Source organism: Acanthochromis polyacanthus, chromosome 8 (assembly GCF_021347895.1).
Source record: "Acanthochromis polyacanthus isolate Apoly-LR-REF ecotype Palm Island chromosome 8, KAUST_Apoly_ChrSc, whole genome shotgun sequence".
Lineage (NCBI taxonomy): Eukaryota > Metazoa > Chordata > Actinopteri > Pomacentridae > Acanthochromis > Acanthochromis polyacanthus.
The window spans coordinates 4,806,565-4,833,352 of NC_067120.1; the positions used below are offsets into that span (position 1 = coordinate 4,806,565).

General features: G+C 39.3%; 2 protein-coding genes and 1 long non-coding RNA gene across 20 annotated transcripts in view; 1 reads left to right on the forward strand and 2 right to left on the reverse strand.

Moving 5' to 3' along the window:
• LOC127535077 (uncharacterized) overlaps nt 1-1,896 on the forward strand; it is a 198,264-nt gene extending 196,368 nt beyond the window's left edge. The window contains exon 2 of the long non-coding RNA XR_007943727.1: nt 1,232-1,896. This is a non-coding gene — a long non-coding RNA (uncharacterized LOC127535077). The remainder of the gene's footprint in view (nt 1-1,231) is intronic.
• On the reverse strand, nt 1,447-13,952 carry LOC110969440 (fatty acyl-CoA hydrolase precursor, medium chain-like). 2 transcript variants are annotated; one of them, XM_051952002.1, is made up of 13 exons: nt 13,831-13,952; nt 5,640-5,832; nt 5,414-5,555; nt 4,964-5,097; nt 4,646-4,799; nt 4,458-4,562; nt 4,258-4,356; nt 3,994-4,137; nt 3,789-3,866; nt 3,554-3,701; nt 3,298-3,447; nt 2,174-2,246; nt 1,447-2,093 (listed from the first exon to the last, which is right to left on the reverse strand). In XM_051952002.1, the coding sequence occupies exons 1-13, from the start codon at nt 13,904-13,906 to the stop codon at nt 1,907-1,909; spliced, it is 1,683 nt and encodes a 560-aa protein (XP_051807962.1). In that variant the 5' UTR covers nt 13,907-13,952; the 3' UTR covers nt 1,447-1,906. The 2 variants fall into 2 exon arrangements, with proteins under 2 accessions (XP_051807962.1, XP_051807961.1); XM_051952001.1 differs by lacking the exon at nt 13,831-13,952 and adding an exon at nt 7,295-7,457.
• The window catches only part of ces2b (carboxylesterase 2b), a 150,099-nt gene continuing 132,233 nt past the window's right edge, over nt 8,923-26,788 (reverse strand). For 2 of the 17 annotated variants that reach the window (XM_051951992.1, XM_051951991.1), the window contains exon 53: nt 17,661-18,152. In XM_051951992.1, coding sequence (XP_051807952.1) covers nt 18,048-18,152 — 105 coding nt within the window. In that variant the 3' untranslated portion in view covers nt 17,661-18,047. Of the gene's footprint in view, nt 9,654-9,736; nt 9,810-9,894; nt 10,045-10,138; nt 10,287-10,374; nt 10,453-10,562; nt 10,701-10,848; nt 10,948-11,052; nt 11,164-11,300; nt 11,455-11,578; nt 11,713-12,024; nt 12,167-12,251; nt 12,445-17,660; nt 18,235-19,797; nt 19,871-19,949; nt 20,100-20,200; nt 20,349-20,436; nt 20,515-20,602; nt 20,747-20,874; nt 20,974-21,078; nt 21,184-21,288; nt 21,443-22,946; nt 23,081-23,302; nt 23,445-23,528; nt 23,722-24,862; nt 25,039-25,122; nt 25,196-25,280; nt 25,431-25,520; nt 25,669-25,756; nt 25,835-25,951; nt 26,096-26,788 lie in introns of those variants that run through there. The other 15 variants (XM_051951988.1, XM_051951986.1, XM_051951977.1 and 12 more) reach the window with 14 other exon arrangements.

Genomic DNA, 26,788 nt, shown 5'->3' on the forward strand with positions numbered 1-26,788 from the left:
TGCTAATGTATATTCTGAATGCTTCAGACGTGTCACAACATCCCGATGTCTGAATGGCTCATGGGAGATGTTAACAAAATCACAAGTTTGAGCACCTTAACAAGCTTGAAATCACCATTCCTAATTCTGCACTGCAACTACAGCCTGTCCTCCAGCTACACACCCAACATACCCAGGAGGTTATATAACACGCTACTTTGTCCTGAAAAGCCCTTTCCTCTCCAAACAAACCTACTGAGAACAAAGAACCACTGTGAGTTTATGACAAGCTCATGCTGCTATTTTATATGGTTAATATTTCACTATCACTATCTCTATGTTCTCATGGTTGTTTTAGGTATCTTTGTTTTTTTTTGTTTTTTTCATTTAATTACTGTGAAGAAAATGGAAACGTCCACAGAGTGAATAGATGCAGAAATAAGGTCACAGAAAAAAGTTTATTTTTCATCAAGCAACTTGCCAGTGCTGACATTTTAATTAGACTTGAATTTGTTTCGTAACCTAACTCTAGCTCATCAATCCATTCATTCATCCATCAACCTAATCCTCATCATTTGTAACAAATGAGTGGTTTAAATGGCTTTCTGGATCCTGTGTTTAAATTTGCACTCCATGTCAGATGTTCTGTGAGTCAGCACTGTCAACTTTACTGTACTTGTTTTGAGCCAAAGTGAGTATCGTTGAGGGGTTTGTAAAAATAATAAAGTCTACTAGAGCACCATTGATTTATTTTTGACACCTCAAATGCAGCCTTTTGTGTTATACAATCTACAATCTGTACATTCAACTATTTGAGGGATTTGCCTATAAAATATTTTGCTTTGTGTTATTTTCAGGGCCATATGCCAAGTTTGACCTCCTTAAAGGCCTTAGAGGAGATTTAATTTCCTATGACTTTGAACGTAGCATGCGCATGCGCACATACAACCTCTCCCCTCTTAACATTTACGAAGAAACGCCCCCCTCCAGAAACTTGCGAAGCACTCATGAAGTTGTCTTTTACGGCTGGGTTTCCCTGGATCTTTATCTGCCATTATGTAAAAAAAGATGAGCAAAACAAGTCGCCAGCTAACTACGAAGCTATACCAAAGCAACACATACACAAAACACGTAAGTCCAAGGCGTACGTAATCTACGTAACTAGGCCTGAGCTGGAAAATTTTTGATTGACAGGAAAGGGAGCAAACCAAACGCCTCGGTCCGAGCGCATTGATTGGCTGATGTTTTTCAGGTCCTGCCATGTCCACAGTTTTTTGTTTTTTTAAAAAATTCTTTTATAGATCATACATACAAGTCCACTAAAGGTCAGTATATTCATTTTATGTGAATCAGACAAATTAAACAAAAACAAAAAAACATCCTCTATAATGCCTTTAAGTGCTCACATCAGAATTCAGAAAGCATTTTAAGTGCACGTGATCTCAGTAATAATAAAACTGAAAGGAATCTCTTTGTCACATCTGTTTAATTTTTTGTTTTTGTTTTTTTTACAGTTGATTGTATGTGTATCACATTGTAATACAAGATAACTGTTTCAATTATCACAGACAAAAACATATGTGTTGTCATCATTTTTCATTAAGAAAAACAAATTATCATCTGCTGTTTGTATGTACAGTTCTCTTAACCCATGCTAACCTTTCTTTTCAGAGAGAGGACCCAGGAAACCCCTGCTTACAAGCAGGACTTTAGACATGTGTCAGGCAATAGTCAAAGCTAGACTGTATCAGCGCTTTAACCGACCGCAGTCCTGATCATTCCCAAGAAGTTCCATATGAATACATGACTTTGCCAAACGTTATGCCAAATCCATTAACATAGCCAAAATTATCAACAAAAAAATCAAACATGCTTAAATCTAATTAATAAAAAGGTGATGGACAGGGTAAAAAAAAATGCAACAACTTTACAGTTCACTGTGCTCTGTATTTTCATCATGTTGTTGGGTCTTCTCTGGGAGGGTCTGAGTCATAAAAACAAATCGATCCTTATTCAGGCCTCGACCAACCACCTGCTCCTTCAAACCAATTGCCAGATACTCCTCTTCTGCTCCATACTTTGGCCAATGGGCAAGACCATCCCCATTAGGAGACCTAGACATATGTTTACACAGTTATAAATGAGTCTGTTATCTCCGTATATACTATAACTTATAATGGACACTAATTCCTACCCTGTGCGAGCAAAGTTGCCCCAGTAGCTCATCACGGTTCTGCTCAGCTGTTCCTCCTCTTCAGAGCATGCATCTAAAATGATAAGTATCAGTTAAAACATTTTGTGCTCTATTTTGTACGCCACTGGATCCATATATTGGAACAATCCAAGGTCGCCACCATTCTAATAAATTGTTAATCAATTCCCATAGACAGCTGGGGGAGTAACTAAAACGACTTTTCTGAAGACTTTGCTGCACTAAATATCATAGCTGTAGTTTCTTATTCAAGCATCACACGTTGGTTCATTTAGTCATTAATATGTACCAGTCAGTATTCATAATGTACAATGCACCTGTACAATTTTTACAGTACAGTATTCTCGGATTTTTGAACTGTATTATCTCTGTAGCAATTATCATGTTGCACTACTATGTTTAGGCTATATATTCTTTTCATATGTATAAATATCTGACTATACTTTTTCTCTTTTTATTACCACTATTATTTTTTCTTTATTTTTGTTATTTCTCTTCTTCTTTCTATAGTTATTTTATTATTCTCTTCCTTACTCCAAGGGTGACACCAGCATCTGAATCCAAATACCTTGTATGTTGTGTATGTACTTGGCCATTACAGCTGATTCTGATACCCTTCGTCTACAAAGAGACAAAAGGAAAGAATTTTGGGACTGTTACCTGTTGGACGCTGACATTGAATAAGAACCTAAGAGCTGTATCGTTACTCATATTTGACCTCCCTTTGTTTTGTGTTGTAACTATTCCTGTTCCACGTATATGACTTTAAATATAAAAATTTTTAAAAAGAAGAAAAAACTAGAAGTTTTACCAAACTTGGACCGCCTGGCGACAAAGATGACCCCTGTGACCTTGAAAATGAGGTCACGGTCACCAAATTCGAACTTGACCTGTGTCTTATTATGGTACACCTGTGTACCAAATATGGTGAGGCTACATCAATATTTTATCGAGTTATCGCACGGAAACCAAATTGTTACAGACAAACAAGCAAGCAAGCAAGACCATGCAGCTGAAAACAATACCTTACGGAAAACGCAGTTTTGCTGGGCGGTAAAAAGAAAACCCAAAGACAGTCCAAGTGCCTGGTAGTCTGTTGCACTTACCAACAAATTTGGAATGGGTAGTTGTGAAGCAGAATCCAAGTACTAGAAAGATTTCATCTGTATGGTCACATCTAACAAAGCTCGGCCTTTTGTTCTGCAGGATTTTGGGAGGGTGCTGGAACTCATACAGGTATACAGCAGCACCTGCATCTAACAGGAGACAAATAGGTGGAATATTTGAATTGATTATCAAAGTGTGTGTAGATATGAAATATCACAATGCAGACAAATATGCACCATTTTGAATACAAATTACCTCTGTGAGCATTAGCTGCTTTAATGGCTGGAATGTTAAATAAAACATCCCCAATCATTTCAGTCAGTCCATCTCTGTTTTTCACACGGTCTTCACCAGTTCCAATGTATTCATTCGTTATCAGATCTCTCTTGAAAGCATCTTTAGACTTTAAAAATGAACAATGCATCTGTCAAAGAAGCGTGAGAATCTTGAGGGAGAGTCATATTGTAATAATAAGCAGCGTCTGTCTCACATCAGGGTTGTAAAAGGACAGCACATTCACGAACTCCTCCCATTCTATTCCTTCTGTCCAGTCAGGAATATCAATATACTAAAGGAAGACCAAACAGAACCCACAATTTCAGAGAAGCACACAAGGAAGCAACACTAAATTTGAATCATCTGGAGATCAGTAGGCTTTTCATTCACTCAAAATTCTGAAACAGTTCAATACTTACATTAGGGATAGCAAATCCCCCTTCGTGCTTATTAACACCAGTCATGTATGGGACAGGGTGGATATGATGTTTATGGAACAGCTCATGCACCGGATTCGTCAGGAAGTGTCCATCAACATTTACCCAAAATATCATGTTTTTGCTCTTGAGAGAATAAAATATGTGAAAACAGTCACTTAACAGACATGCTGCCCAAGACTTTAGGCTCACATTCGACTAATCTGTTCTCAGCAGTCTATATTAGTTTTGCACACAGTATCTCACCTCTGCAATAGCTGCTATAGTAGCAACATCAAGGTTTCTGATACAATCCCCAAACATCTCTGTGCTGTCCATGCTACAGCCAGATGCATTTGCAACCATCTGAGGACAGATGTGAGGGATCATGGTCATCAATTCATAAAAAATATGCTATTATATTCTCGATAAGGAGCACACAAATAATTACCACACTGCTTGCTAACCTCCATCGCTGGCAGATGATCATCTCTCGCAAGAAAGTCCATTGCAGCTGTACCACTCTCAGCAATGGCACGGTGGAACAGGCCATCAGACAATGGTGAGAGGAGCTGTAAGAACAAATAGAATTAACTTTGAAGATACATAACTGATCAGTATATTTAAAATGTGTTATCTGCAAACTGATTCTTACTAGGACAGATACAATCACTCCTCCAGCTGACTCCCCAAATATAGTAACTAAATCTGGGTCTCCTCCAAAGTTGTGAATGTGCTCCTGGATCCACAATAGAGCTTCTATCTGATCCAGCATCCCAAAGTTCCCTGATACATGGTCATCTCCAGTGCTGGAAAGAATATAAAGTTAGATTTAACCACATCATGTTTACACCAGCTGGTAAAGGTGAGTCAGCTTTGAGTTTGTGTTCCCTTGAAACACAGATCACATTCAGTGTAGTAGAGCATAACCACGGTATGTGCTAACCTTGCTTGGTAATTTGAGACTAATTACCTGAGAAAGCCCAGAAGTCCCAGACGATACTGGATCAGAACCACAACCACATCCTGGTAAGCAGCCAGAGCAGAGCCATCATACAATGAAGCTGAACCCATAGAGATGCCCCCACCATGGATCCACACCATGACCTGGCAAAGAAATTAAAGGTAATGATCTTAGAACAAACACAACATTTCTACTTAATTCCTACTGATCTCACCACAAAGGAGTCTTAAATAGGTGACTTTAAACTAAACAAAGACTTGAATTATAAAACTGACAGCGACAAATGTAGAATATTAGTTTTAGTTTAGAGGTACCGGTAAGCTCATTGTAATCTGTGTACCAGAATGAATTTTTCAAAAGCATTAAAATTGACTCTTCCATGAACAATTTCTAAACTCTCAAAGCTGAATGTCAGCCACTGAACAGCATCACTTAAAACCTGCAGCAAAGAGTTCTTACTGGAAGCTTGGCATCTTGAGCTCTGTTTGCAGGAGTGTAAATGTTGAGGTAAAGACAGTCTTCTGAAATGTCTGGCAAATCTTCCAATATGGCACCGGTAAAAGAAAATAGATCCAGAGTATTCTTTTTATGTTGAATGCACCTGAAACAGACATTGTTTATCAACAAATATTGGACATAATCCCTCCAAGTGTGGCATTCAAACACTGCAGCACATGTGTCTTACATGGGTGGCTGCTTGGTGGCGTCTCTCACTCCTTTCCATCCCTCTACAGGCTGAGGTGGAGCCAGTCTCAGGGAAGGACCTATGGGTGGCTTGGCAAATGGGACACCCAGGAAGGCATGGACTCCGGTCTCTCTGCCCTTTACACTCACATACTCACCTCTCAGGCTCCCGAGCTTTGTGTGGACTTCAGGTGCTGTGAAAATATTAAAATCAATCAGAATCATGACAAAACATTTAACAATTTAGTAATTTCCCAGAAGAAAATCTAATTTCCCCTAATGTGCAACATCTAGTTGTAAGTTATGTCTTATATTTATACAGATACAAGAGTGTGCAGCTTTTTCATAGCAGTTTTTCATTAAAACGTTATTTTTGCCCTCAAAAATACATCTTACCTGAGAGGACATTTTAAGAATACAACATCTCCAGAATCATAACTCCCTAAGCCATGAAATTTTGTGAAGACACAGACAAAGTTGTGTCAGCCATAAGCAAAACGATTGAATAGCTCCAGCAGAGGCCACTTCTTTAACTACTGACCCTTGAAAAATGGAAACAAGAAAGGGGGGACAATTTTCGAAACAACTATGGTATTTGTCCCCCAAAAAGATCCCATATGCACAAATATATCGTTGTGCTCACATTTCCTACAATAAACTCAATCTTTGGTCAACATGCCACCAGCCTGTGAGGCCTTGAACATCAGTAGAATTGAATGTGGGCCAAGCATTATGAGCCAAGGTTAAAGTTTTTGTCAGTTTGACATGTCAGAATAGTCATGTAGACTCATACATAGTATCAGAAAAAATGTTGTCCTTAAAGGTCTATATTGTCATTATATGTACAATTAGAACTTACTGTCACATTTTTTTCATTTTGAATTTTGTCAACAATACAAGAGGATTATTTTGCATATATATATATATATATATATATATATATATATATATATATACTTAAAATGCACCCCAATCAGCCAACTACTTCATACAAGTGACATCCATCTGATAACTCTTTGTGGTACAGCATCAATATCTTATTCAACTTGTCTTGTTGTTAGAGCATTTGCCCTGATGTGTTCCAAAAAAAAAAGATTTATTTTAATGTGTGTTGAGTTATCATCAGTGTCTCGACCCACTTCCAGTACACATATGTGAACAGTAGGTAAGGCAAGAGAAGCCTTACATGTAAAAAAAAATAAATAAAAATTTGAACATGCTAAACAATTTGTAAATTTGCACATTGAATGACAAAATATAGAGCCTTTTGCAGTTTTTGTAGTCCTAAATGAGTTCACATAAGCATTTTAATGTTTCAAAACTAGCAAAAAAAAAACCCTGAAACCTTGGCTTGCCTTTGTTGGAGCCATTCAATCATTTGGATCTATTGGAAATTTATACTGGATGCTGAAAACTCAAAATAGCTTTCTAGGTAAAAATGTTTTCTTGTTTTGTGGTTTTGAGAATGAAAATCCAAAAATTCTCAGGTCTGAGAACATATGAAAATCTCCAATTTCTGCCAAAATATTTCATAGAACTTATTTTTGTTTACCAAAATACAAATAAGCGAACTGTGGACTAAATGTGAGATGATGCAGCAACACCGCTATCTGAAATGACATGAACTGACCTGTGCAAAGAAAAGATTTCACTTACCCTGCCGCTTTGCAGCAACACAGACCAAAAAAACAGAGATCAGAAAGCAGTAAGTTAGCGTTGCATTAAACTTCATTGTTGTCTTGGCGTGGACTCTGCAAAGTGGATACGCACAAAGAAAATGTTGCCCCTTATAAAACATTCCTCTAGTAACCTTGATAAAGTCAAGCCACGCCCCAGCAACAAACATGCATTCTGCCACCTAACTATCGCATGGTTCTGCTGTTCCTCAGGTTGGGTGAATTCATTGATATCTTTAACGCCTGACAACCAGTGGCAATGGCCCTTTTTCTAAATGGCTCATTGGAGATGAAAATCACAAGTTTAAGTACTTCATCAAACTTGAAATCACCATTTCTAATTCTGCACTGTAGAGCCTGTCATACTGCCAGACTCATCCAGCAGGTTATATAAACCCACGACTGTGTCCTTGACCACTGAGTACAAAGAGCCCCTGTGTGTTAATAATAAACTGATTCTGTCAATTTATTTGGTCAAAATTTCACAATGGTGAGTGTTTCATGGTTATTTTGGGTACACTGGCATCTTCCAGTCATCTGTCCACTGTCTGCAACTAGTGCAAAACGCTGCAGCGCATCTTTTAACAAAAAACTCCCAGGCGTGAGCACATCACTCCAGTCCTTTTCCACTGGCTTCTAGTCCAATGAGAATTCTTTAAAAACTTTTATTGTTTGATTTTAAAGCTCTTAGCAGTCTTGCTCCCCTTCATTTATCTGAGCTTTTAACTTGAAGGGACCAAAAAAGAGCTCTGAGGTCTGCTTGAAGTACCCGGGTCTAAATACAAACACTGGAGCGTTCTCTGTAGCTGCACCCAGGCTCTGGAACAAACTCCACTCCAACATTCACACCATCACTGACCTGGCTCTTTTTAAAACACAACTCAGAACCTTCCTGTTTAAAATGGCTTTTCATACTTAGTGGCATGGTGACATTTTATTACTTGTATTTCTTTTAGATGCTATATTTTAGTGCTGTTTTTTGCTGTTTATTTTATTGTTTTATTGCATATTTTACGGACTGCACAGTGGTTTGGTGGTTAACACTTCTTGCTTTGCAGTTGGAAGATCCCTGGTTCGCATCCCGGATCTTTCTGCATGGAGTTTGAATGTTCTCCCTGTGCATGTGTGGGCTTCCTCCCACAGTCCAAAAATATGCTGAGGTTAATAGATTATTCTAAATTTGCCCATAGGTGTGAGTGCGAGTGTGATTTTTTGTCCTGTTTTAAGTTACTGTAGTCTTTTAAGTTATTTTCTTGTTTTTTGGTCACTCTTTGGGCTGTTGTAAAGGGCTATATAAATAAACTTCGATTGATTGATTGATTGATATTTCATTTGCACTGCATTGGATAACTGTTGAGAAAATGGAAATATGAAGATAGTGCATGGACATACCAATGAAGTAACGTCAAGTACTGTCAACCTACCAGCTTATGCGTTTCATTAAATAACTTGCTAGTGCTGACATTTCGATCTGACCTGTTGACCTAGTTATTTGACCTAACTGTGTTTATTTTGTCATCATCTGTAACAAACAAATTGTTGGAACGGCTTTCCGCATCTTGAATGGATCCTCAAGCATTCCTTTAGCAATAAAAAATTATTCAAAAATAACTTTTTAGTACGCCTGTTTATTTTCCGAATTGTTCGTATACGTATGTATCACACTGTAACATACAACAGATGTTTTCAGTTATCACCTAAAATGATGATATACTTTTACACTGCTACTGTATCACACAGTATTGAAAACAAGTGAAGTTCTTTGGTCAGAAATCTCTGTTTAATATTACAAACTAAATCATTAAACAAATACTACATGTAAACAAAAACAAAAGGTAGGTATATATTCCCTGAAGTTTTCTGCATTCAAAAATATGTTAATGGTAAATGCATTTACCCTCTCTAGACTTGAACTCCCCATGACCGTCACCACGTATCGCTTTAAATTCAGTTGGGGAATTTGACATTTCTTCAGAATTCCATACAATGTACGGGACTTTGTATAACCTACAGACAGAACAATCAAAGCACTTTGATTTTTTAAAATTACAAAATAATCACACATATTTAGTACGATGTGGGACCCATTTTTGGCTGTTTTTAATTGTGGTAATAAAAAACTAATGGAAAAGAGTGAAGAGATGTGATCGTTTTATAGCTCGCTGTGCTTTATATCCTTATTGTGTTGTTGGATCTTCTCTGAGAGGGTCTGAGTCATAAAAACAAAACGATCCTTCTTCAGGGCTCGACCCACTACCTGCTCCTTCAAACCAATTGCCAGATACTCCTCTTCTGCTCCATACTTTGGCCAGTGGGCAAGATCATCCCCATTAGGAGACCTGTACACACATATGCACACAGTTAAAAACATTTTTTTGTATCTCCATGTATACTATAACTTATAATGAGCACTAATTCCTACCCTTTGCGAGCAAAGTTGCCCCAGTAGCTCATCACGGTTCTGCTCAACTGTTCCTCTTCTTCAGTACATGGTTCTAAAGTAGTGATAAGCTGGTAAAACATTTTGCATCCCAGGAGATACAAAAATGGCTGAGGTATCTGGTGGTCTGTTGCACTTACCGGCTAATTTCACATGGGCAGTTGTGAAGCAGAAACCTAACACCCCAAAGATTTCATCTCCATGATCACTTCCAGCAAAACTAGGCCTTTTCTTCTGCAGGAAACTGGGAGTATGCTGGTACTCATACAGGTATACAGCAGCACCTCCATCTACCAGGAGACAAATAGGTGTGATATTTATTATGTGTAGCAGTTAATGTTAAATATTGCTTCTTAGATTTGCAGAATTTTGCATAAAAATTACCTCTGTGAGCATTAGCAGTTTTAATGGCTGGAATGTTAAACATAAAATCCCCAATAAACTCAGTCAGTCCATCTCTGTTTTTCACGCGGTCTTCACCAGTTCCAATGTATTCATCTATCATCAGATCTCTCTTGAAAGCATCTTTGGGCTTCAAAAAATGAACAACACATCTGTCAGAGAAACTTGAATATGTTGACGAACAAACCTATTGTAATATCAGGCAGCCTGTGTCTTACATCAGGGTAGAACATGGACATCATGTTAACGACCTGCTCCCGATCTAATCCGTCTGTCCAGTTGGAAGGAGCAATGCCCTAAGGGAAGACCGAGCAATAGAAATAAAAAAAGAGAGAGACCAAAGTTCATCTGGGGATCAGTAAGCTCTTTGTTGAAACACATTTCTGTAAAAGAAAATGGAACTTACTTCAAGAATTATAAATCCCCCTTCATCACTATTCATGCCAGTCATGAATGGTACAGTGAGGAATTCATGTTTACGGAGCAGCTCATCCACAGGTTTCATCAAGAAGTGTCCATCAACATTCACTGGAAATTGTACACCCTTGAGAGAATAAAATGTATAAAATTTCAGACAAAATGAAACAAAGTAAGAAGGGAAGAGTTCACAGAAATTTTGCAGAAGCCTTCAGGCTCATATTCAACTAATCTCGTCTCATCAGTCTATATTAGTTTTCCATTCAGTATCTCACCTCCGCAAGAGTCACAATAGTATCAATATCAAGGTTTCTCACGCAATCCGCAAACTTCTCTGTGCTTTCCATGCTACAGCCAGATGCATTTGCAACCATCTGAGGAAAGATGTGAGGGATCAGTGTCAAGAATTTAGTAAAACAAATGTGTTGTAACATACTCAATATTGTACATAGAAATAAATAAGCACACCGCTTACTAACCTGTGTCACTGGCAGAGGATTATAATCATTTGACACAACTAAATCCATTGCAGCTGTACCACTCTCAGCAATGGCATGGTGGAACAGGCCATCAGACAATGGTGAGAGGAGCTGTTGATTCACATAACAAAAAAATAAAAGGTGTGTGAATAGAAATGCCTTTGCACTGACAAAACTGCAAATAATAACAATAATAATGAAAATAAAAAAGTCCGTGTTAAGTATTTTATTTGCAGATCGATTCTTACCAGTAGAGATACACTCACTCCTCCAGCTGACTCCCCAAATATGGTAACTAAATCTGGGTTTCCTCCAAAGTTGTGAATGTGCTGCTGGACCCACCTCAGAGCTTCTATCTGATCCAGCATCCCAAAGTTCCCTGATACATGTTCATCTCCAGTGCTGGATGGAATATAGATAAAATATAGAGAGAACTAACAACAACATGTTTACACCAGTTGGTAAAAGTGAGCCAACTTGCATTTTGTGTTCCTGTCGCACAGATTAGTTACCTGAGAATATTTACCTGAGAAAGCCCAGAAGTCCCACGCGATACTGGATCAGAACCACAACCACATCCTGGTAAGCAGCCAGAGCAGAGCCATCATATGATGAGGCTGAACCCCAAATGAAGCCCCCACCATGGATCCAGACCATGACCTGGTAAAATCACAAAAGGGGCTGATTTTTTCTCTAGAATAAAAAGGATATTTTGACTTCATTCCTACTTAGCTCGTCACAGAAGAGTTTCAAACAAGTGGCTTTTAACTAAATAAAGACTTGAATCATAAAACATAAAACTTTTGGTTACACAAACAAGACATCAGTTTGAGTTTTGAGGTATGCCCATTGCATTCTGGGTCTAAATAAAGGCATCATTAATCATGTTTATATTATAGATCTAAACTTTCCCAAAGCTGAATGTCAGCCACTGAACAGCATCACTTAAAAACTGCAGCAAAGCATTCTTACTGGAAGCTTGGCATCTTGAGCTCTGTTTGCAGGAGTGTAAATGTTGAGGTAAAGACAGTCTTCTGAAATGTCTGGAATATCCATCAACCAGCCCTCAAACTTGGCAAGTACCTCCAAAGAAAGCTGTTTATGTTGAATGCAACTAGAAAAGAGGCATTTTAATCAATAAATAATGAACATAATTCCTCCAAGTGTGGCATCCAAACACTGCAGCACATGTGTCTTACATGGGTGGCTGTTTGGTGGCGTCTCTCACTCCTTTCCATCCCTCTACAGGCTGAGGTGGAGCCAGTCTCAGGGAAGGACCTATGGGTGGCTTGGCAAATGGGACACCCAGGAAGGCATGGACTCCGGTCTCTTTGCCCTTTACACTCACATACTCACCTCTCAGGCTCCCGAGCTTTGTGTGGACTTCAGGTGCTGTCGGGATATTACAACTCAGTCAGAATCACAAATGAAACATCACAATTCAGTAATTTCCCTAAATATGAGGACCAGTTCCTTTAGCCGCCATACATGCCCATACCATCATACTACCACCACCATGCTTCACTGATGAGGTGGTATGCTTTGTATCTCGAGCAGTTCCTTCGCTTCTCCACACTTTTCTCTTCCCATTATTCTGGTACAAGTCGATCTTTGTCTCATCTGTCCATAGGATGTTGTTCCACAACTACACAGCCGCTTTTAGATGTTTTTTGGCAGATTTTAATCTGGCCTTCCTGTTTTTGAGGCTCAGCAATAGTTTACGCCTTGTGGTGAACTCTTTGCATTCAGTCTGGTGAGGTCTTCTCTTAAAGGGGAACTTCGTTTTTTTTCAACCTGGGGTCTATTTTCATATGTCATTTCATACATGTGAGTGATGGAGAAATGAATTTTTGACATCGCTCCAGTATTTAGCTAGGCAGGCAGCTTAGCAGCTCAGCTAGCAGCTCAGCTAGCAAAAAGTATGGGGCAACGTGCCCCATACTTTTCGCTAGCTGAGCTGCTAAGCTACCTGCCTGGCTAAATACTGGAGCTATGTCGAAAATTCATTTCTCCATCACTCACATGTATGAAATGACATATGAAAATAGACCCCAGGCTGAAAAAAAACGAAGTTCCCCTTTAACTGTTGACTTTGACACATACGCCTTCCTCCAGGAGAATGTTCTTGATCTGGCCAACTGTTGTGAAGGAGTTTTTCTTAACTAAGGAAAAGATTTTTCATCCATCACACTTGTTTTCCATGGTCTTCCGGGTGTTTTGGTGTTCTTTCTTTTTAAGGATGAACTAAAGAGGTGATTTGGCCACACCTCATGTTTTTGCTATTTCTCTGGTGGGTTTGTCTTGATTTTTCAGCCTAACGACGACTTGCTTCACTGATAGGGACAGCTCTTTGTAATTCATATTGAGTTGACTTCACCAGATTGCAAATGCAAATACCACACTTGAAATGAACTCTAGACCCTTTATCTGCTCCTTAAAAATGAAATAATGAGGGAATAAGACATCTGGCCATGGAACAGCTGAGCAACCAATAGTCCAATTACTTATGATCCTTTAAAAAGTTGGAGGGCACCTATAAAATGTGTTATAATTCCACTGTTTACCTGATTTGGATGTAAATACCCTCAAATACCCTCATGCCTCTGCTGGAGCCATTCAGTCATTTGGATCTGAAGTTTGTGTGTATCCTCACATAATTTCATGGTTTTGGGTCACAAAAAACAAATAAGTAAAATCTGAGATGGTGCAGCAACACTGTTATCTGAAATGACATGAACTGACCTCAATGTAATTCTGCAAAGAAATTAGTTTACTTACCCTGCAGCTCTGCAGCAACACCAAGAAGTAAAACAGAGATTATGAAGCAAAAAGCTTGCTTAACACTGAACTTCATGGTTGTGTTGGTGTGGACTCTGCAAAGAGAAGTGCACAAACTTGTTGAAACTTTTCCCTTGTAACTTTGACCGAGACAAAGCCACACCCCCACCATCTGCATTGTATAGCCTGTCAGCCTGCTATGCACATCCAGAAAGTTATATAAGCCCCTGTTTGGCCTCAAAATGCACTTTACCCTCCAAACAATTGCACTGTGAAGAAACAGAGAAATAATGTAAGTTAATGAATGGACCTAATTCATTTTTTTCCATGGTAAAATGTTCAGTGTCTCATGGCTGTTTTGAAATTTTGTATTTGTACTGCATTAGATTTCTAAGTTTAAATTCTGTGAAGAAAATGGAAATTCAAAGATCATGCAATGATGGAATAATAGCTTGGAAAATCCAAACTGAATCTCCATGTAATCTCCTATCTCCATGTTAGGAGATACAGGAGAATCAGTTTGGCATTGGGCGAATTGAATCGCGTTTCCCTCCCGGGAAAGTTTGGTACGACCAATCATAGCACGGGAGGCGGGAGTTAATGCTGCGTCATCTTCAGCACCTGGATTACCCATAAAACACCAGTGCACCTCCCGTAACCAAACACAAACATTAGCCAAGTTATTCCTAACACCGCTAATCGTTTGGAAGGAGTCTTTTGTTGGGTAGCCTTTTCAAAAATAAGTGTTGTACTTGAGAGTACCCCATGTATTTGCAGATTTTTGTGACAAAAACGGCAGTAATCATTCACTGCGACGCTTTCTCGGCTGCATGCCATTGTTGTTTGGACTACATGGACTTCAAGGTCGATTTGTTTGTGCGTCACATCCGTGTTACGCTGATTGGTTCTTTCTCGTTCAAGCTGCATTCGTTAGCCCCTCCTTTTTGAAATCGTCTCCTATCATCACAATGCCAGACTGCCTTTATTTGTATTAACATTAATACATAAATAAAGTCAGTCTGGATTTTCCAGGCAAATGGAATAATGAAGTAAGTTCAAGTACTGTCGGCCTATTTTATGTGTTTCGCACATAAGATATTCAGTAAGTCAGTGCCTTTACTTTCACAGTAGTTTTTTCAGTGTCTTTTGAGCACAGAGAGCATCTATGGTGGATGAAAAATATAATTCTTGGCTTGTTGTACCACACTGTCATACCTGTTCCCATACAAACACTCGTTACGGCTTCCCAAGTCAGATTTTATCACCTAATGTCTATATGAACTTAGTCCCAATGTAAAGTTTATTTATGTATCTATTCCCTTCATTAAAAAACTCAATGATTACCCACTATACCATATATTACAGATAAACCTGTATGTGCCTCTGATTGTAGAACTATTGCACTTGATAACACCCAGAGAAGATAAAGGTGTCCAATGTATTCTACTGGTGTGGCAAGTAGATATAAACCTATTCAATAACCGAGGAGTAACTGACAACGCCACCCTGGGAATTTCACTTAAGGAATTATTTGGCCTCTGATTTTGATCACACAGAAAGACCCCAGCTGGGACGTGAACTGCGAGCTTCCTCAGACTGCTAATTTTTTTTTGACTTTTTAAATATTAGTGAGGTCACTATCATCCAAGAAAAGACCTGAAATGACAGTGTACATAATTGATCAGAATCTAACATGACCAAGGTTAGAGTATTGAAAAATATTAAAGTCTCTGGGGGATGGCTTCCTTCAAAAGTCCTAGATTTTAACATAATACAGCAAAAAATAAATTCTTGTTCAAACTAGCGAATAATCCTCTATAATGCTAATGCTAAAGAATTCCTATTAATGACCAAGAAGGCTTATGTTTTATAGTCAGACTATTACCCCCAGTTTCACCCTCCACGCCCTCAGAAAGGCGGGGATGCTGGTTGAATCGCCGACGAGCTTTCAGAGTCTGATACGAATAATGTTTATTCAATGCAGAGGCTGTAAGAAACATGAGCAAAATCTCGAGTTTTAACTGACTACACAAAGCCTTACATCGTCTTTTATGCCTATGCAAATTCCTTAAACACTCCTCTTCTGTTCTGGAAAGCCACAACCCATCGTCTTAAGATATATGATGTAATCATATCAAAAGTTAAACCACCTCCTCTTTTTTATTTCTGCTAGGTTGGCCTTATTTCTGCTTAACTCGGCATGACCCAGGTTTCAACTGCAGACAGAGGGCATGCACTTCCAGTCTTATTGCCTTATAAGGGTTTCATAGGCTTCCCTTGGGTTGCCGTTTTCCACAGGATTATTCAGTGTACTCATAACTTCAGCTGACACATTAGGTCTTCCAATCTTATCATTGTTTGCTCTTAAATTTGATTTATACATCCTATTCGTCTAATTTTATCATATGTTCAATGTTAAAATGCCACAACACATACACCTCTCTTCACCCACTGATGCGTGTGTGCACCCATACTGAAAATGTACTGGCTGGACAAAGCACACAAAAAAGTTGTGACTTTGGGCTTTGTGTCTTTGTCGAGTCAATGAATATAGGTTCTTAAATTCTTAAGCAAATACATTACTATAAAACCTTTGGTGAGCCAAGTTTGCAGTGGAAAACACACCCATTTACTCATTTCTGGTCAAACTGGTCCTGTGTAGATCAGGCTACAGAGATAGACCCTGCTTCAAAGTTTGAAGTACAACACAATCTGCTTGGGTCTCAGTCATCTTTCACCTTTGGACACAGAGAGCTGGTCACCGATTCACACCCAATAATGAGAACATCCAAAGTAGGACATCAAGATAGCAACGTATTAATTCCTACATGAGGCACATTTGAAGAAGATGTAGCTAGTGTAATGAACCCTTTTTCCTAGTATTATGAATGAAGTAGTGTACTGCTGCCACCACCTCTGTTAACCCGGTCTGGTCCAATTTTCAAAGGCCAGCAAAAATCCACCACAGACGAGTCACACTACAGAAAAATGTGATTCTTTATTTTAAACCCAGTTCATTAAAAAACAATGAAGATATTCCTTGAAAACAAGGAACTGCTTCACAGCCCAAACACAGTGCTGCAAGCGAACCTACTCAGATCATGAAAACCACACCAACAGCTTCCAAAGCTCAATAACCAACAGCAGGGCAACCTGGAAGGACCACTTCAAACTGTCACTGAGTCAAAATCCTTTGTACCATTAATGATTTTGGCTAAAAGCCCTCCCTTTTTCTTACCACACTTGTTTTATGGCTCTTATCCAGGTCATTTTCTCCTGGCTAGACCCTTACTTGTGTTGCATCTACTTTCAGATGTACGTCGCTTTGGATAAAAGCATCTGCTAAATGAAATTGTAGAAATTGTAGACTATAGTGAATAGTGCAGCCATATCTACATTTGATGTGTAATCTGAATAATGTTGCCAATTAATATGCAAAGAATTGAATGTACTCAGATTCAGAAGTTTAAATACCTATAAGAAAATGGAAATGCCACGATTAGTGCACTAATGAGGTAAGTTCAAGTGCTGTCAGCCCACGTGTTTCATCAAATACTGTCATTTTGATGTGTCCTGTAACTGTATTTATTTTATCTTGATGTATTGATGATTGATGTACAAAAAAATTTCCATCTATTCATTCATTTATCCATACACTTGACCGGAAAAAAAATTGGATCCCGTTTGCATTCACATATCAGATTACTGTGAGTCAGCACCATCAACCTCACTGTACTTCCTTTGAGCCTATTGAACTGCTCACATCAGATCTCAGGGAGCTTTTCAGTTTAAGCGCAATTCTCAGTAGTGATAAAACTGAAAAAAAGAACCTCTTTGTCACATCTCTTTATTTATGGCATGTCCATTTCACATTAGAATCCAGATCATTCAGCAGTTACTACATATCCAAACAAAAAACATCCCTGAAGTTATCGGACTTCAAAATGATGTCAATGGACAGTGTTTCTGGAAAATGTATTTGCCCCCACTAGATTTTAACTCCCCATTTCCACCACCTTTTAGGTTCAGTCTGAAAATCAGTTGCAAAATCATTCTGAATTTAATACAATGTATGGTACTTTCCATAATCTGGAAAAAGCACAAAGTACTTTTATTTGTTGAAATTTATTTCAACACAGTATGTATAAGGCATTTGGATGACTTAACTGTGTTTAACTAGAAAAAAAAACTGATAGGGGAGAAGAGATGCGACTGTTTTACAGCTCACTGTGCTCGATATTGTCATTATGTTGTTGGACCTTCTCTGGGAGGGTCTGAGTCATGAAAACAAAACGATCCTTCTTCAGGCCTCGACCAACTACCTGCTCCTTCAAACCAATGCCCAGATACTCCTCTTCTGCTCCATACTTTGGCCAGTGGGCAAGACCATCCCCATTAGGAGACCTGCAGACATATACACACCATGCAAGTTATAAACAAGTTTGTGCATCTCCAGGTATATATCCAGTGCTTGTAAAAAGTAGTCAACCTCCTTGGAAGTTTTCTCCTTTAATTGTTTTTCAATATTGAATCGTGGTCAATTTAATTATGCTTTTTTGAGAAGAATTCACAAAACAAAAAATACTCTTCTAGGTCAAAGTGAAAACAGATTTCTACAAATGAATGTCAATTAATTAAAATTTTAAAACTAAACCGAGTCCTCTGAAAGAGTTACAACCCTAACCGTACAATAATAATAATACATTTTATTTGTGCAGCGCTTTTTAGAACACTCAAAGACACTTTACATGTAAAATCAGCAAACATTAAAAATAATGGAACATCATAAAACAAATCATGAGGCAGGTCTCTCAGGTATGGGGGGGGCTTGGTTAAGGAGGACTTTGTGGGTCAGCAACTGACTGCATTGTGGGATAGGAAGCCAGTGGAGGTTTTGGAGGACAGGGGTGATGTGTTCACAGGAACGGGAGTGGGTGAGGAGGTGGGCAGTAGAGTTCTGGATATACTGTAGTTTATCGAGGACTTTTGAAGATGATGTGTTTGTGATGATGTGCAGCGTTTGGTGTCTCGTCAGGTGGCCAAAAACCTAAACTTTGTTTATTTTTATAAGACAAAAGAACCTTCTTCAAGTTGACTTCAGAGTCTCCCACATGCCTTTTGGTAAACCTAAGTCAAAACGTAATGTGAGCTTTTTTCAACAGGAGCTTTCTCTTTGATACTTTCCCCATTAGGTTATAACTAGTCAAGAACAGGCAACAGCTGTTGTACACACAGTCTCTCCCATCTCAGCTGCTAAAACTTGTGTCTCCTTCATAGGTGTCTTAGTAGCCTCCTTTGCTAGCCCCCATCTTCCACAGTCACTCAGTTTTTGAGGATAGTGCCATATTCTTTCTCCTCCCTAGTGATGGATTTAACTATACTCTATCAATACACTGCTGAACCGCCATTAGGGTCGCAGGGGAGCTTGAGTCTACCCCAGCTGACTGAGGGAGAAGACAGGGGACGCCTGGACAGATCAGGAATATTCGGTGACTTGAAAATTTTATTGTACACATCCCTTGACTAATGATTTTAAATATCCTTTTCAAAGTGGCTTCCAGATGCAGGACCTTCCAGATGCAGGTGTCTTTATATTACAATCACTCGAGACTCATTCACTGCTCTGACATAATCTCTGTTTCACTAATTGTGTGATTTGTGTGACAATTGGTGCACCTATTGTTACACAAGTCACACAATTGGCTGCCCCTGTGTTAAACGAATCGAGTGACTTTAAAGGGATGACTGCTTGTGCAATCACTTCATTTACATTTTAGATTTTAATTAATTGACATTGTTTTATAGACGTGTTTTAACTTTGACACGAGTTGTCTGTAAATTCTTCTCAAAAAAGTCAAATCATATTGATCATGACTAAATGCTGAAAGACAATAAAAGTGGAAAATTTCCAAGGGGGGTACACACTTTTGAAAGGCACTGTAAATTATAATGAGCACTAATTCCTACCCTGTGCGAGCAAAGTTGCCCCAGTAGCTCATCACAGTTCTGCACAACTGTTTCTCCTCTTCAGTGCATGATTCTAAAATGATGATAATCTGGTGAAACATTTTGCACTCCAGAAAACACAGTCAATGTATCTGGCGGTTAGTTGCACTTACCAGTTAATTTGACATGACTAGTTGTGAAGCAGAATCCGAGCACCGTAAACAGTTCATCTCCATGGTCACTTCCAACAAAGCTAGGTCTTTTCTTCTGCAGGAATGAGGGAGGATGCTGGTACTCATACAGGTATACAGCAGCACCTGCATCTATGAGTGGACAAATAGGTGTGATATGTGTTCGTCAAAGTGAGTGACACTAAACATTAAATAATGCTTCTTAGATTTGTATAACTGTGTCTAAAAATCACCTCTGTGAGCATTAGCAACTTTAATGGCTGGAATGTTAAATGAAACATCCCCAGTTATTTCAATCAATCCGTCTCTGTTTTTCACACGGTCTTCACCAGTTCCAAAATACTCCTTCATCATCAGATCTCTCTTGAAAGCATCTTTGGGCTTCAAAAAACGAACAACACATCTGTCAAAGAAGCTTGAATATGTTGAGGAAGAGTCATATTTTAACATCAGACTGTGTCTGTCTTACATCAGAGTAGAGGAAAGATATCACGTTCACAACATGCTCCTGATCTACTCCTTCTGTCCAGTTTGGAGGAAAAAAGAACTAAAGGAAGACAGAACAGCAAAGCAAAAACAACATTTTATCTTCTGGAGATCAGTATATTCTTTTTCACTCAAACTTCTGTACTTACATGAGGAAGCATCCATCCCCCTTCATCATTATTAACACCAGTCATGAATGGCACAGTGAGGAGTTCATGTTTACGAAGCAGCTCATCTGCAGGTTTCTTCAAGAAGTGTCCATCAGCACTTATGGGATATCTCAATTGTGGATTCTAGAGAGAATGAACAGTTGTGACAGAGAAAAATAGTCAGTTCACAGAAATGCTACAGAAGCCTTCAGGCTCATTTTCAAGTAATCTGTTCTCAGCAGTCTATATTAGTTTTCCACTCAGTATCTCACCTCTGCAACAGCCACTATAGGAGCAATATCAAGGTTTCTCATGCAATCTGCAATCTTCTTTGTGCTTTCGATGCTACATCCAGATGCATTAGCAACCATCTGAGGACAGATGTGAGGGAACAATGGCAACAATTTAGGATAACAAATATGTTGTGAAATTCTCAATATTGTACAAATAAAAAAATAAGCACACTGATCATTAACCTGCGCCGCTGGCAGAGGATTATTTGACACAAGTGAATCCATTGCAGCTGTACCACTCTGAGCAATGGCACGATGGAACAGGCCATCAGACAATGGTGAGAGGAGCTGTTAAAACAGAATTAACTTACAATGACATAACCACACAATCTGTTAAAAACAAAACAAAAAGACAGTGTAAGTAAAGTACTTTATCTGCAGATCAATTCTTACCAGGAGAGATACGCTCACTCCTCCAGCTGACTCTCCAAATATGGTAACTAAATCTGGGTCTCCTCCAAAGTTGTGAATGTGCTGCTGGACCCACCTCAGAGCTTCTATCTGATCCAGCAGCCCAAAGTTCCCTGATACATGTTCATCTCCAGTGCTGGATGGAATACAGAGTTAGAATCCATCAGATCACATTTACACTAGTTAGTAAAACTGAGTCAACTTTGATATTTTTTGTTCCGATGTTACAAAGATCACATACTCATAGAAGTTTTGACCGATTATGGAATGCTTTAAACACAAGCATCTTTGTCACTAAAAACAATCACAAACTTTGGTTCATTTCAAGATTTATCATAGGTCTTCTGGGAGTCAGATAAAAACCACTCCTCTTGACAAAATTGGAACAGTTAAACTAAATGTATTGGCTTTATAACAGACTTCTTTCTCTATTACAGTCCACAGGTTCTTGATGAGGATTAAGTCAGGACTTTGGGCAGGTCGGTCTCAAACCTAAACTCCAGCCTGATTCAGGCATTTCCTTTCCACTTTTGACATGTGGTGTTGGTTGTTGTCTGATTGGAACACCAAACTACATCCAAAACTCAACTTTCTGGCTGTTGACTTTAGGTTTTCCTGATAAATGTGTAGATAGTTCTGTTTGTTCATTAATCCATTTACTTTGTGTATAGCACCAGCTCCACTGACACCAAAAAAACCCCACAGCAGAATATTGAAAACCCCATGTTTGATGGTAGGTTTGCTTTCCAGGGATGATGGTCCTCGTCTTCTCTCTTCAAAACATATTTCTGGTCATTGTGGCCAAATAGTAGCCTAGCCGCGCTAGACCCATGTTCTAATCTAGGCACAAGGGTCTAGGGCCGCTCGACAGGGAGGGAGGCGGGCTAAAAGGTTGTCTTTCAAATCACTCTGCAGCAATTGGGTAGGTATACAACCAATCAGCGCAACGAATAGGCTGACGGAGTTCCTAGAGTGCCGACGGATTGTAGCTAAGTCCCATTAGCTTCCCAACCAGCGGAGCCAACTGGTATATTAAGGATTTGCCATATCCCATCGGCATAAGTCCAAATACGTCTTTCTTCTCAATGAAACACTTCAGTGCCGTCCTTTGTTTATCTTTCAAGTTGAATTTTAGCTTCAAATCTTTAAGGGCTGTGGCCAAAGCCAAGTCGAAAGATAACTGTTTATTGTGCGCCGGTTGTTTCTGTCAGAATCGTCGCGCTTCTGTCGTCACTTAGTTACGCCCGCCTTCTGACTCTACACTTCATGGTGATTGGTCCGGCCAGTTTTAGGAGAATCCAGCCTCGAGCCTTATGGAGGGTAACTAGACCCACCCTGGCAGAGAATTAAATTCGTTGCCGTGGGTTGTCTAGCGCGGCTAGGCTAGCCAAATAGCTCAATTTTTCTTTCATCTGACAAAAGAACTTTCCTCCAGAAGGCCTTGCTTTTGATCATGTGTTCAGCAGCGAACAACAGTTGATCCTTAAGATGCCACTTGAGTTTTTTTTGTTATGACACATGGGTTTCAGTGATTCCATCACAGAAAATGTAGTTATAGATGTCATTGGAAACTGTTGCAAGTGTATTTAAACATCACAACTGACTCAATTGTGCATACTTTGCAACTTGAGTCTGGTTACCTGAGAAAACCCAGAAGTCCCAAGCGGTACTGGATCAGAACCACAACTACATCCTGGTAAGCAGCCAGAGCAGAGCCATCATACATTGAAGCTGACCCCATAGTAAAGCTACCACCATGGATGAAGACCATGATCTGGTAAAAAAAAATAAAAAATTACAATGTACAGATTTCTTCTTTCAAGCAAAAAAATGACATTTGTACTTCTTTCCTACACAACTCATCACATACTAGTCTCAATCAAGAGACATTAAACTGAACAAAGACTTAACTCAAAACTAAGTTTAGAGTCAGAGCTCATTGAAATCTGGATCTAAATATTGGCATCATTTGGGATCTGCAGCAAAGAGTTCTTACTGGAAGCTTGGCATCTTGAGCTCTGTTTGCAGGAGTGTAAATGTTGAGGTAAAGACAGTCTTCTGAAATGTCTGGGACATCTGCCATCTCAGCACCAATCATTTCAAGAAGATCCAGAGTAATCTTTACATTTTGAATACACCTGAAACAGACATTTTTGATCAATAAATATTGGACATAATTCCTCCAAGTGTGGCATCCAAACACTGCAGCACGTGTGTCTTACATGGGTGGCTGCTTGGTGGCGTCTCTCACTCCTTTCCATCCCTCTACAGGCTGAGGTGGAGCCAGTCTCAGGGAAGGACCTATGGGTGACTTGGCAAATGGGACACCCAGGAAGGCATGGACTCCGGTCTCTTTGCCCTTTACACTCACATACTCACCTCTCAGGCTCCCGAGCTTTGTGTGGACTTCAGGTGCTGTCGGGATATTACAACTCAGTCAGAATCATACAGTTTTAAGCGGTACCTTTATGTTTATATGAAAGTTGATTGTGGTCATTTAAACGACCACTCAAAAGTTTGGTGTCACTTAGAAGTGTGCCCATTTTTGAAAAAAAGCTTTTCTTTTTTTTTTTTTTTTACTGAAGATAACGATAAATTAATCAGAAATACAGTCCAGACACTTATAATGTGGTAAATGACTATTCTATCTGGAAAGAGCTGATTTTAAATGGAATATCTTCATAGTGATACAGAGATCCATTTCCAGCAACATCACTCCTGTGTTCTAATGCTACATTGTGTTAGCTAATGGTGTTGAAAGGCTAATTGATTAGAAAACCCTTGTGCAATTACATTAGCACATGAATAAAATGAGTTTTCATGGAAAACATGAAATTGGGTGAAAATTACATAGAACACAGGTTCAGGAGTAACAGGACACCCCAATCACCCCCTTCCAGTCGTATGCCTACACACCTCTCTGCCATTCCCACTTGTAAGTTCTTGCTTCTCATGCCCTACCTACCCTCCCTATATTTCTGCCTACTTTTCCTGTCTTCTCCTTTTCCGAGATGATTCAACAGCCCAGAAGTCGCTGCTGATCTCAGACCAAGACTCACGTATGGAGGAAACGATACCGCATCAGCTCATCACCAACATAATGATCCGCTGCATCCAATAAACAATCAAGCTTCAAATCAATGATGTGGTCCTTGCTAGTGAACTGCAGGAGGGATTACTTTGAAAGGGAAGATGGATAGTTTCCTGTCATTCTCTGAAACATAAAGTACATTGATGAAGTCCTGGTTGTTTTGTTTAATCACACCCCAGAGAGAAAATTGTGGAACAAAGGTGTGTCGAGAGCATCTCTGTGATATTTTCCGACAAATAATGATGCTGAAATGTAAAAAAAATTCTTCACATGACTCAAAGAACTGCTGCTTGTGACTGTCTATCTGTTCATGTGAAGGTTCGATTCACACTTGAAAGTTAAACAGAAACATTACTCGATTCGACAAAGTACTCATTTTCGGTGTAGTCATGTCGACATCTAATGCTGAATGTGAGTGTTGTCTGCGATATCAATGTGTGAAGAAATAAGATGAGCATTACTTACCCTTCTCCATATTGTCTTTATGTTGTTGGATCTTCTCTGGGAGGGTCTGAGTCATAAAAACAAAATGATCCTTCTTCAGGTCTCGACCAACTACCTGCTCCTTCAAACCAATTCCCAGATACTCCTCTTCTGCTCCATATTTTGGCCAGTGGGCAAGACCCTCCCCATTAGGAGACCTAAACATACACACAGCAAAAGTTACAAGCCAGTTTGTGTTATTTCCATGTAAACTATAACTTATAATGAGCAGTAATTCCTACCCTGTGCGAGCAAAGTTGCCCCAGTAGCTCATCACTGTTCGGCACAACTGTTCCTCCTCTTCAGTGCATGATTCTAAAGTGATCATAAGCTGGTAAAACATTTTGAACTCCGGAAGATACAAAGACAGCCAAGGTATCTGGTGGTCGGTTGCACTTACCAAGTAATTTCACATGCGCAGTTGTGAAGCACAATCCGAACACCGCAAAGATTTCATCTGCGTGGTCAGTTCCAACAAAGCTAGGCCTTTTCTTCTGCAGAAATGAGGGAGGATGCTGGTACTCATACAGGTATAAAGCAGCACCTGCATCTATTAATAAAGAAATAGGTGGGATATCACATGTGACAGCTGATGTTAAATACTGTTTCTTAGATTTGTAGAATCTTGCATAAAAAATACCTCTGTGAGCATTAGCAGTTTTAATGGCTGGAATGTTAAAGATAAAATCCCCAATAAACTCAGTCAGTCCGTCTCTGTTTTTCACGCGGTCTTCACCAGTTCCAATGTATTCATCTATCATCAGATCTCTCTTGAAAGCATCTTCGGGCTTCAAAAAATGAACAACACATCTGTCAGAGAAGCTTGCACATGTTGAGGAAGAGTTGTATTATAACATCAATCAGCATCTGTCTTACATCAGGGTAGAACATGGACATGAAGTTCACCACGTACTCACGATCCACTCCTTCTGTCCAGTTGGGAGGACAGAATGCCTGAAGGAAGACAGAGCAACTCTTAAAATGTAACATGTGAACACAAGCAAAGCAAATCTAAATCTTGATCATCTGGAGATCAGCAAGCTCTTCATTCACTCAAAATTCTGGACTCACACGAGCAAGTATCCATCCACCTTCATCATCATTAAAACCAGTAATGAATGGCACAGTGAGGAGTTCATGGTTGTGGAGCAGCTCATCCGCAGGTTTCTTCAAGAAGTGTCCATCAACACTTATAGGATATCTCAGTTGTTCATTCTTGAGAGAAGAAAATGTATAAAAGTTAAAACAGAATGAAAACAGCTAAAAAAATTATTTAGGGGGGCTGAAGCCCCCCTAAATAATTTTATGTTCATTTATTTAATTTTTTTTTTTTTTTTTTACAAAACTAGTGCCAAAAAGTTCCATATAATGTGTCCAGAATACGAGTTTAAATACATAATCACATAACCAGTCATTTTTAACTTAGATACGATCATAAATCTTAGTTTCTCTTCACTTCATAACGGAAGGTAGAGAGTCAGAGTCAGTGCGTCGTTATGCAGTCCATTCCACTTGTTCATATGGAGCACGCCCACATCACTGAAATCCAGTCCACGTTTTCCCTGCAACCTAGGCTGCTCGTACCTCCAGCATGTGTTTACCGGGAGGAGCACACAGAACCGACTAGAGCAGCGTTAGGAGAAGAACGTGAACATGAATGGATATGCGAAATGTTTTCAGGAGAGTAAGTATTCATCACTGCTGATAGTAACAATAAGTTAGCTCCAGCCTCCCAGCTAACAGCAGAAAGTCCCATGTAATTAATGAACCAAATGCTCCCGGTTTGACAAATAAAAACCTGGCTTGTTCACTCTGTAGGAGAGAGTCCCTGTAAAGGAGGCAGTGTGAGACGCTGCTGTATCTCTGTGCACGTCTTAACTTTGTTGTTCTGCGGTCAGAAGTTACATT

Coding starts and splice junctions, on each gene's coding strand:
- LOC110969440 (XM_051952001.1), bottom strand. CDS start 7,436: ATGTTTTATAAGGGGCAACATTTTCTTTGTGCGTATCCACTTTGCAGA. Junction 5,098..5,413: donor CTCAAGATGCCAAGCTTCCA/GTAAGAACTCTT, acceptor TTTCTTTGCCAG/GTCATGGTGTGGATCCATGG. Junction 3,448..3,553: donor AGCAGCTAATGCTCACAGAG/GTAATTTGTATT, acceptor GTCTCCTGTTAG/ATGCAGGTGCTGCTGTATAC.